Source organism: Bubalus bubalis, chromosome 7 (assembly GCF_019923935.1).
Source record: "Bubalus bubalis isolate 160015118507 breed Murrah chromosome 7, NDDB_SH_1, whole genome shotgun sequence".
Classification (NCBI taxonomy): Eukaryota; Metazoa; Chordata; class Mammalia; order Artiodactyla; family Bovidae; genus Bubalus; species Bubalus bubalis.
Genome location: NC_059163.1, coordinates 116,030,829 through 116,042,842, shown reverse-complemented (window position 1 = coordinate 116,042,842; position 12,014 = coordinate 116,030,829). Strand labels below are relative to the sequence as shown.

At 44.7% G+C, this 12,014-nt stretch overlaps 1 protein-coding gene across 4 annotated transcripts in view; it reads right to left on the bottom strand.

Annotated features, from left to right (window-relative positions):
• Positions 1-11,340, bottom strand: part of PRDM5 (PR/SET domain 5) — a 250,533-nt gene extending 239,193 nt beyond the window's left edge. For 2 of the 4 annotated variants that reach the window (XM_045166317.1, XM_045166320.1), the window contains exon 1: positions 10,659-10,986. In XM_045166317.1, the coding sequence (XP_045022252.1) occupies positions 10,659-10,751 (93 nt within the window). In that variant the 5' untranslated portion in view covers positions 10,752-10,986. Of the gene's footprint in view, positions 1-10,658; positions 10,987-11,310 lie in introns of those variants that run through there. The other 2 variants (XM_045166318.1, XM_045166319.1) reach the window with 2 other exon arrangements.
• Positions 11,341-12,014: the final 674 nt, after the last annotated feature.

Below are 12,014 nucleotides of genomic sequence, written 5' to 3'. Positions count from 1 at the left end.
CTGCTGCTAAGTCGCTTCAGTCGTGGCCAACTCTGTGCAACCCCATAGATGGCCGCCCACCAGGCTCCCCTGTCCCTGGGATTCTCCAGGCAAGAACACTGGAGTGGGTTGCCATTTCCTTCTCCAATGCATGAAAGTGAAAAGTGAAAGTGAAGTCGCTCAGTCGTGTCCGACCCTCAGCGACCCCATGGACTGCAGCCCACCAGGCTCCTCCGTCCATGGGATTTGCCAGGCAAGAGTATTGGAGTGAGGTGCCATTGCCTTTTCCAGTTGAGCATTAATTCACTGCAAAACGTTGTCTATAACATAGACAAGAAGAATTACACTTTGGAGCTATGGTAGAGTGTATAATGTGTGTGTGTGCTAAGGCACTTCAGTCATGCCTGACTTTTTTAAACTGTAGCCCACTAGGCTCCTCTGTCCATGGTATTCTCCAGGCAAGAATACTGGACTGGGTTGCCATTTCCTCCTCCAGAGGATCTTTCGGACCCAGGGATCAAACCCAGGTCTCTGGCATTGGCAGGTGAGATTCTCTACCACCAAGCCACCTGGGAAGGCCATGTAGCCTCTCGAAAACTGCAAAATTCAAGGAATTAAACTCTCTCTTTGGAGCCTCCAGAAGGAACCAGCCCTGACCACCCAGTTTAGATTTATGTTGTCCAGAACAGAAAAGAATAAATTTCTCGTTTTAAGCCAGATAATTTGCCACAGTAGCAACAGGAAACTAACACTGTACTTCAGGACGATCAGAACAGACGCAGTTCCATCTGTGGAACCTGTATTTGTTCATGAGAAGAGCAAAGTTTACCTCTGTTAGTACGTTTTACTCTTCTCTCAACCCTATGAAGTAGATAGTATTACTGTACCCATTCTCAGATAAAGAAATTGAGGCAAAAAGTGGTTGGCCAGTGTGACTCGTTAAGTATTGCTTAGGTGACAGAGTAAATGGTGGACCCGTGACACCAATTTCAGTGAGTCTGACCCGACTTTGTGCTCTTAATCAGTCTGGAGTTGAATAATTTGTAGGTAGAATTACTGAAAGTAAAACTGAAGCAGTCCTTTAAAGATCAGACCTCATGACACCCCTTATTTCAGACTGAGGAAGTTGGGAGACTGCCCTGGGGTTCATGGGCACAGGAGGCAACTCAGGAACCCCTTGGGCAAAAAAGCAGTGATGAGAGGGAAGCAAGCCAGGAACTGAGCTATCCCAGAGTGGGCAATTCATTGCGGCCACTGTATACCAAGGTAAGGAGACCTCAGCCTCATCAATGCTCTTAACAGCTTCTACCAGAATTAGGGGCCAAATATGAGAAAGATACTATACTCACTTCATTTATATTTAGGCATTTTCCTTTTTTGCTTGTCTTCAGCTTTCCTTTCAGTCTTTAGTTCTTTTTAGAAATGCAAACCCCGTTCAGCTATGCTAAGGCCATGCAAGTTAATGGGCTTCTACATATAAAGGAAAACAACTACATGTCAGGAGGTCAGGTAGGCTTTAGCCTGCTAATGAAGAAGGAATTGGAAAGGAGAAAAAAATTTAAAGTCTACATTAGGACAACTGAAAATTTTGACAAGAAGTAATCATTGAGGAAATATGTAATTTATAAACTGGGGATAATAGTAAACCCTTGAAGACTGTTACACAACAAAATAATAATGCAAATGCATAGGAAACCAAAAAAAAGCAGAATTCAAAATGTCTGACTGTGCGTGACAGTCCCAGGCGGGCCCACAGGCTCCAAGGTACAAGGTGCGCTTGCTTCAGTGGAAATGTTTAACAACTTCCTCGGTCTGAAATAAGGTATGTCACGAGGTCTACCCTTTAAAGGACTGTTTCAATTTTATTTTCAGTAATTCTACCTACAAATCATTCAACTCCAAACTGATTAAGAGCACAAAATTGGGTCAGACTCAATGAAATTAGTATCATGGGTCCACCATTTACTCTGTCGCCCAGGCAATACTTAATCAGTCACACTAGCCAATCACTTTTTGCCTCAATTTCTTTATCTGAGAATGGGTACAGTAACAATAGCTACTTCATAGGGTTGAGAGAAGAGTAAAACGTACTAACACAGCCAAACTTAAAGTGCTTAATAAAAAGACAATAATAATGTGACCCCATAAATTCAACTCCATAAGGCCTTCTTTGATTCCCCCAGCACTCTCTATGACTTACTATAACGACCACTAAGGTTTCTCCCTCTTAAGTACCTTTTTTTAAAAATTAATTATTTTTTATTGAAAGATAATTGCTTTACAGAATTTTGCTGCTTGCCATCAAACCTCAATGTGCAGCCATAGGTATAAATATATCCCCTCCCTTTTGAACCTCCCTCCCCACCCCGCCCCTCTAGGTTGGTACAGAGCCCCTGTTTGTTTCCTGAGCCATACAGCAAATTCCCGTTGGCTATCTATTTTACATATGGTAGTGTAAGTTTCCGTGTTACTCTTTCCATACATCTCACCCTCTCCTCCCCCTGCCCATGTCCATGTCCATAGTCTATTCTCTATGTCTATTTCTCCATTGCTGCCCTGTAAATAAATTCTTCAGTATCATTTTTCTAGATTCCATACGTATGTGCTAGAATACGGTATTTATCTTTTCTCTTTCTGATGAATAGGTTTTAGGTTCATCCATCTCGTTAGAACTGACTCAAATGTGTTCCTTTTATGGATGCATACTATTCCATTGTGTATATATACCACAACCTCTTTATCCATTCATCTGTCGATGGACATCTAGGTTGCTCCCATGTTCTAGCTATTGTAAATAGTGCAGCAATGAAAAATGGGATATATGTGTCTCTTCCAATTTTGGTTTCCTCAGGGTATATGCCACGGAGAAGGCAATGGCACCCCACTCCAGTATTCTTGCCTGGAAAATCCCATGGGCGGTGGAGCCTGGCGGGCTGCAATCCATGGGGTCGCTAGGAGTCGGACACAACTAAGCGACTTCCCTTTCACTTTTCATTTTCATGCATTGGAGAAGGAAATGGCAACCCACTCCAGTGTTCTTGCCTGGAGAATCCCAGGGATGGGAAAGCCTGGTGGGCTGCCATCTATGGGGTCACACAGAGTTGGACACGACTGAAGTGACTTAGCAGCAGCAGCAGCAGCTGGGTATATGCAAAATTGATCCATACAAACCGTGTAAATTTGGACATCTGATACATAAAAAATGTATTTTTAAAAATTCTGTACTCTATTTCCATTTTCCCAACAACGCTGTAAGTCCCAGAGTATGGAAAAAGAAATTCTTTTTATCAATACTGCTTAGTGCACTGTCCTATTTTAATTCGATGCTTAGCCAGGGTTGGTTGCTTTTGATGTACTTTTACCAACATATTCTACAACTGAAAGTACCATTTCCAACATAGTAGACATCACATGAGAGCAAATGGCACCAAGACAAGTTGGCACCAACTGGTCAAGACAAAAACAGTCATCCTAGATTCTCCTTCCATGATGAGCCTCATTCAACCCATTGGAAGAGTCTAGTTGGTTTTATTTTAACCTCTAAACTATACCTCGAAGCCAAACAATTTCCTCCATCCTCAGTTCGACCCTAGTTCAGGCTCACTTGCATATTTCCCTGCATATTCTTCTAGCTAGCTCAGCTCCCTCATGTCCATGCAGATGTCACCTCCTCTGAGAGGTCTTCCCTGCCGGCATGCCTAAAGGAGGAGGCTCCACCTCTATTCACTCCCTAATGCATCATCCTGTTTTCAGTTTTCACTTAACACATGCTGTAATTATTTTGGAAACTTTCCCTTCTGTACCTGCTTACTGCTTCTCTTCCCACACAAGAAAACAAGCTCCATATGAACAAAGACCTTGCCTTTTCTGCCAACTTATATATCCCCAAGACCTAGCACAGTGCCTGCCACAACTGAAAGATTAAATGACTGAAAATCAGAAGGGAAGAAAGGAAAACAGCCTGCAACAAACCTCAAGGAAACAAAGACTGGTAGTGGTATATTTGCTACTCTAACCCTTTGCATAAAATCAGAATCTGAGAGCCAAAGAAATCTTATTATTTACCTTTCTACTTTTTGAGTACAAACACAGTATCAAACACACCACTCTCTAGTTAATCACATAATCTGGCAATGGAAAATATAGTCATGATATAAAAAATGCATTGCAGTGAGCTGTTAACATAACTTTTTATTGTATGTTTACTTACTATATTAGCTTTGAATACCTAACATTAACTTTAATCTGCATAGTAACTTAGAATTTTACATCTTTTTTGCAAGATCAAACTGTTCGTGAGATTAACACTTGACAAGCACTTAGAACAGGGTCTGGCAAGCTAAAGTGTTAAGTTTACTTTTTCTTATTACACTTTTCATTAGAAAACTGCAATGAGTACAAGTGTGAATGAACTCAGGCCTCTTTTTTCTACTCTAGAACTTTCCAACAGACTCACATCCATTCTTTCTCTCAAAAGCAATAATGGCTCACATAAAAATATCTAACAAATGACCCTCTCTTCATTCAATTTCTAATTTCCATAATGGTAAGAAAAGGGGCTTTCCAGGTGGCTCAGTAGTAAAGAATATGCTCGCCAAGCAGGAGACAGAGATTCAATCCCCGGGTGTGAAAGATATTCTGGAGAAGGAAATGGCAACCCACTCCAGTATTCTTGCCTGGGAAATCCCATGGACAGAGGAGCCTGGTAGGCTCCTCTCTCCATGGGGTGGCAAAAGAGTGGGACATGACCTGGCGAATAAACAAGAAGAAGAAAAGGAAAGGGCACTCCATAATGGCCAAAAAAGAAAAAGAAGTCCCTTCCATTTCTTCTTCTTGTCATTTTATACACTTTATAGCAAAAAAAAAGGGGGGGGTGGGGCATGCAGACAGCAACAGCAGCAGAACCAAGCCTACAAAAACAAGATATCTGCCAAGGAAAAACCTAGGAGAACAAAGGTGGAACCAGGGTATTAGGTGACTTGACTGCAGAGACCCTCCCCCGCCCCTGCCCCCCTACTCTAGGAAACACCACACAAAAAGGGATGGGTCTAGAAAAGGATTAAAGAATCCAATTGGTAAGGGAATTCCAGATCAGTATGATGGATGCACTGCGAGTAGAAGCCTAGCAAAATCCCCCAAAATCAGTACAGGTCTACAATAAGATTCTCTGAAATCAACACGACTTAAATTGCAATTTTTCAAAAAATAACAATTATTATGCAAGCATAGGTTCAGTTCAGTTGCTCAGGATACCCAACTCTTTGTGACCCCATGGACTGCAGCACAGCAGGCCTCCCTGTTCATCACCAACTTCCGGAGTTTACTTAAAATCATGTCCGTTGAGTCAGTGATGCCATGCAACCATCTCATCCTCTGTCATCCCCTTCTGCTCTGGCCTTCAATCTTCCCCATCATTAGGGTCTTTACACATGAGTCAGTTCTCGCATCAAGTGGCCAAAGTACTGGAGCTTCAGCTTCAGCATCAGTCCTTCCAATGAATATTCAGGAATTATTTCCTTTAGGATGGACTGGTTGGATCTCCTTGCAGTCCAAGGGACTCTCAAGAGTCTTCTCCAACACCACAGTTCAAAAGCATCAATTCTCCAGCGCTCAGCTTTCTTTAGACTCCAAGTCTCACATCCATATATGACTGCTGGAAAAACCATAGCCAAAAGCCTCTTGATGAAAGTGAAAGAGGAGAGTGAAAAAGGTGTCTTAAAGCTCAACATTCAGAAAACAAAGATCATGGCATCTGGTCCCATCACTTCATGGGAAATAGATGGGGAAACAGTGGAAACAGTGACTGACTATTTTGGGGGGCTCCAAAATCACTGCAGATGGTGATTGCAGCCATGAAATGAAAGACACTTACTCCTTGGAAGAAAAGTTATGACCAACCTAGATAGCATATTAAAAAGGAGAGAGATTACTTTGCCAACAAAGTCCGTCTAGTCAAGGCTATGGTTTTTCCAGTGGTCATGTATGGATGTGAGAGCTGGACTGTGAAGAAAGCTGAGCGCCGAAGAATTGATGCTTTTGAACTGTAGTGTTGGAGAAGACTCTTGAGAGTCCCTTGGACTGCAAGGAGATCCAACCAGTCCACCCTAAAGTAGACCAGTCCTGGGTGTTCATTGGAAGGACTGATGCTGAGGCTGAAACTCCAATACTTTGGCCACCTCATGTGAAGAGTTGACTCACTGGAAAAGACCCTGATGCTGGGAGGGATTGGGGGCAGGAAAAGGGGACAACAGAGGATGAGATGGCTGGATGGCATCACTGACTTGATGGACATGAGTTTGGGTGAACTCCAGGAGTTGGTGATGGACAGGGAAGCCTGGCGTGCTGCAATTCATGGGGTCGCAAAGAGTGGGACACGACTGAGCGACTGAACTGAACTGACCACACGGATCTTTGTTGGCAAAGGAATGTCTCTGCTTTTGAATATGCTGTCTAGGTTGGTAATAGATTTTCATCCAAGGAGAAAGCGTCTTTTAACTTCATGGCTGTAGTCACCATCTGCAGTGATTCTGGAGCCCAAAAAAATAAATGCCTGTCACTATTTCCACTGTTTCCCATCTATTTGCCATGAAGTGATGGGACCGGATGCCATGCTCTCAGTTTTCTGAATGTTGAACTTTAAGCCAGCTTTTTAACTCTCCTCTTTCACTTTCATCAAGAAGCTCTTTAATTCTTCTTCGCTTTCTCCCATAAGGGTGGTGTCATCTGCATATGTGAGGTTATTGATATTTCTCCTGGCAGTATGTCTCGTGATTCCAGCTTGTGCTTCATCCAGCCCAGTGTTTCTTATGATGTACTCTGCATATAAGTTAAATAATCAGGGTGACAATATACAGCCTTGACATGCTCCTTTCCCTATTTGGAACCAGTCTGTTGTTCCATGTCCAGTTCTAACTGTTGCTTCCTGACCTGCATACAGATTTCTCAAGAGCCAGGTCAGGCGGTCTTGTATTCCCATCCCTTGAAGAATTTTCCAGTTTGTGGTGATCCACACAGTCAAAGGCTTTGGCATACTCAATAAAGCAGAAATAGATGTTTTTCTGGAACTCGCTTGTTTTTTTGATGATCCAATGGATATTTGCAATTTGAACTCTGGTTCTCCTGCATTTTCTAAAACCGGCTTGAACATCTGGAAGTTCACAATTCAAGTATTGCTGAAGCCTGGCTTGGAGAATATTGAGCATTACTTTACTAGTGTGTGAGTTAAGTCCAATTGTATGGTAGTTTGAACATTCTTTGGCATTGCCTTTCTTTGGGATTGCAACGAACACTGACCTTTTCCAGTCCTGTGGCCACTGCTGCGTTTTCCAAATTTGCTGGCATATTGAGTGCAGCACTTACACAGCATCATCTTTTAGGATGTGAAACAGCTCAACTGGAATTCCATCACCTCCACTATCTTTGTTCGTAGTGATGCTTCCTAAGGCCCAATTGACTTCACAATCCAGGATGTCTGGCTCTAGGTGAGTGATCACACTGTCATCATTATCTGGGTCATGAAGATCTTTTTGTATAGTTCTGTGTATTCTTGCCACCTCTTCTTATATCTTCTGCTTCTGTTAGGTCCATACCATTTCTGTCCTTTATTGAGCCCATCTTTCCATGAAATGTTCCCTTGGTATCTCTAATTTTCCTGAAGAGATCTCTACTCTTTGCCATTCTATTATTTTCCTCTATTTCTTTGCACTGATCACTAAGGAAGGCTTTCTTATCTCTCCTTGCTATTCTTTGGAACTCTGCATTCTAATGGTATGCTGCTGCTAAGTTACTTCAGTCGTGTCCGACTCTGTGCGACCCCATAGACGGCAGCCCACCAGGCTCCCCCGTCCCTGGGATTCTCCAGGCAAGAATACTGGAGTGGGTTGCCATTTCCTTCTTCAATCAAATGGGTATATCTTTCCTTTTTTCCTTTGCTTTTCGCTTCTCTTCTTTCTACTGCTGTTTGTAAGGCCTCCTCAGACAGCCATTTTGCTTTTTTGCATTTCTTTTTCTTGGGAATGGTCTTGATCCCTGTCTCCTGTACAATGTCATGAACCTCCGTCCATACGTTCTTTAGGCATTCTATCAGATTTAATCCCTTGATTCTATTTCTCACTTCCACTGTATAATCATAAGGGATTTCATTTAGGTCATGCCTGAATGGTCTAGTGGTTTTCCCTACTTTCTTCAATATAAGTCTGAATTTGGCAATAATAACATGCAAGTATACATGTTATAAAAGTGTACTAAAACATCTATAACTTCCAACTTAAAAACCTAAAATGAGATTCCAAAATTTGTTCAGAATAAAGAACAAAAGACTTTTACGTAAGATCCTTAATATAGCTGCTAAAATATTTTTTCTCAGATCCTTAAGATCTGAGGCCAGAGTTCCACCTAGTACAAGGTAACCTGAAACATATTTAAGCATCAGGAAAGTATATTTAAACAAGTAAGGGATGCACCGACATTCAGCTTTAGCTTTACAGCACAGCTAAAATCTGCCATTCAGCTTCAGCTTTAGACCTGTTTTTGGAAGGCAAAGGAGCTGAAACCTACAAGGTCATTTTTGGCATCAATAAACTTGCCCATGATCAATTACCTTACAACTGAGTATCTTGTGATCACAACCAAATTTTGTCACTAACAGTATATCATTTGAACTTATTGCAAACATCTGCAGATTCACTTGAAATACAGGCTAAGAATTCTAGTTATGACCTAGATGAAACCATGTGTTTTACATGTTGAAGTTACATAAACCAAGAAAACATCAGTAAGTACTGCAGTAATAAAATGCAGTAATATATAATTTTGGGAGCCGTTCACTCTACACCACAAAATAATTTAAAACTTCCAAATAACTTAATTCTTGGAAAAATCATTTGGAATAAAAATATCAAAAGAATATATATCAGCCAGCTCTTTCTAGAAATCTTAGTATGGCAAAATAAGAATAATTTAGTAACTCTAATATTTCTACAATTTTAGTTTATTACTAGATCCCTGGGTTGGGAAGATCCCCTGGAGAAAGAAATGGCAACCCACTCCAGTATTCTTGCCTGGAAAATCCCATTAAGAGAGGAGCCTGGTGGGCTACAGTCCATGGGGTCGCAGGAGTCGGACACAACTTAGCAACTAAACCACCACCATTAAACTACTGTTTAAGAACTATGCTTTTTAAGTACTTACATTCAGTCCTGAGACCTTCAAGAAAAATCCACTTGGGAATTTTCATGTCTTGTGAGAAAATTAAAAACAGAATCTCAACTTCTGTGAAAGAGCAGAAATGTACCACTTTAGCAAAAACACCTATCCAGATAAAGCACTGACACCTGCTTTTCACCTTGGAGCATTCTCCCACTCCCCTATTTATAAGAGTAAATAGGGGGTTTATCACTCCCAAGTTTACCCTGGGTGTTGCTTACAGGCCCTGCTGTCAGTGAAGGCCTTCTGAAGCACCTCTGCACCTTCCTTCACCTGCTCCTTAGGTGAGGGGGTGGGGAAAACTCATGCTCAAATGAAAGACATCCCTGTGTCTCAGGTGCATCTTGCGAAGCTCCTGTTAGCCCACTTTCACAGAACCAACCTGCTCTCGCCCAAACCTCACCCCTAACAGAGTTGGGGTGACTGGTGCTGGGAAGATGGCAGAAAAAGACCTGAAAACAACATGGGCTTCTTTGGACCAAGAAGCAAGGGCTTCGCCGCCTAACTCAGCAGGAAATTTAACCTCCAAGTCCTTCTGTTTTCTTCTCTCCTGCACGCAGATTAAAACTGTTCTCGCAGGAGTGTTAAGCCAGTGAAGCTACCAACAGAGATACAATAACACGTATGGACCCTAGCACCAAGTAGCTGCTCAGTAAACGCTGGCTCTCACTGTCCTGCGCACTTCAGCGCTGCCTCCTTGGTTTCAGATATTACCTATCCTCCGGAATGGCGGCTGTAACAGTCTCAGCAGATACAAAGGCTTGGTATTTTCCCGTAATCTCTCCTCCTAAGCGTTTGCTTTCAACCTCCAGCATTTCCAGGCCATTCCCTGACCAGAACTGCCATGTGCTGGTCCTACTCACGTGTCTCTAAACTTCTGGAAGGAGAGAGGGAGAAAAATCCAGAAAAACTGAGAGAAAGGGGCCGAGATTCAAACATTATCTAGAGGGCACCTCCCAGAACTTACATTACACAGTTTGAAAAGAGGGGAAGAACTGCTGGATGCCAGTACGAGATGCTGAGGCCTGCGGTAACGCGGCGCTGTGGGCAGCGCCCCCACCCCCATCCATCCCCACCGGGAAAGCGAGGCGTCTCTGGTCACATTTCCACATCCTGAAGCAAGAAATGCGGCGGAGCTGCGTGCGCGCCCGAGAGACAGCCGCCCGCGCGTGCCTCTGCCAGCGCCAGGACACAGCCCCTCGCCGGGGCCGAGGCGGAGGGAGGCAGCATCCCGCCCCACTTCCTGCAGCGGAGGAAAGACATCTTGCCGCAGGGCGGCCGGCGGCGGAGCGCGCCCCGCAGCACCTACGTGGCGCCGCCGGCTCGGGAGGAGCGGGGCTCGGAAGCCGCCCCGCCGGCCCGGCTCCCCGCGGGGCTCCCGCAGAGAGGCGACGCGCGCGGAGCCTGCGGGCGCGGCTGAGGGGCGCGAGGCGCGGCGGGAGCGGGCGCGCGCGGGCCCCCGCCGGGTCACCCACCTTCCTCACGCGGCGGGCCGTGTAGAGCCCCATGCCGTCCTGAACGCGGGAGGACTTCAGGGAGAACCTGTCCGGCACGTACATGCCCAGCATGTTCCCGCCGCGCCGCCGCCGCCCTCAGCGCCGGCACCGGGGAATTGGGGTGCCGGGGCGGCGGGGAGAGGCCGGCGGGCAGGAGGAAATGGAGCCTCCCTCCCAGAATCCCCACCTCCCCGCCGACTCCAGGATCCCCCGCGGCCCAGCCCCTCCTCGTCCCGGGTCCGGCTCGGCCGCGAGCGGCGGAGGCCGCGGCTGCCACGGCGGGCGCGGGGGCGCGGGGACGCCGCGGGCGGGACGCCGCGCGCTGATTGGCCCGAAGTTAGCGGCCCGCACCCGCGCGCGGCGCGGAGCCTCGAACCCGGAGGCCGGGGAGCCGAGCCGCCCGCCCGCGCGCTGCGCCGGGCTGAGCGACGTGCCCGCCCTTCTCTGGCCTCTGGGGTTCGACTCTAAACTAGTGCTCCCAGTCGGGGGATTTTACACTCTTCAGATGCAAAACTAAATGGGTCTTGACAGAGCTGGGGCCATCCTCCAAAACAACTTTACAAGTTTCAGACCGAGAGCATACTTACTGCCTAACTACTGAGAGCAGTCCCTGAAATTTCAGCCCTTTTACCTGTGAGGTCCGCATCTTTGGTTTGCTGCTGCTGCTAAGTCACTTCAGTCGTGTCCGACTCTGTGCGACCCCACGTCATGCTTATTTCAGAGGCCTAAGCTCCTAGGGGAGTAATAAATACGTTGATTAACGTTCAGAGAAAAGAGGGTATACGCAGCCTGCAAGTAATCCATTTCAAGTTAACTCGAAATTTGTTGTGAACAATTGAAGTAATATTTAAATCCAGTTGAAATTAGTTCTCTTGTGGCGTCCTAATCCCTGGAAATTTCTTACACTTCCAAAGATAAACTATCCCCGTGTCTTCTCTTCCTGGAAAATCACTAGGCCAATTATGGATTTTCAGTCAAAATGTAAGATGGGGGAAATAAAAGGGAGTGACCAAACAATGGAATCTGGAATTGCAACCGTAAATTAACAAGTCGTCTTTTAGTGTTTTTAATAAAGTTAGTAGATACTGCAGTGGCATTCAGAATTTCAAAAGGATGTTTGTTTCTTCAGAAAGAATTGGAATCTCTGTACTCATTTCTCTGGATATTCTTGATCATTTTCTATACTGGGTTCTTATCTCGGAAAGTATTCGATGTTCTCAATAAATATTGTTTCTTATAAACAGATAAAATAATAACAACTTTGACAAAATTAAAGGCACACTGTTCAGAAACACTCATCCGAATACATTTTAGATGTTTGGCAAAACTAATACA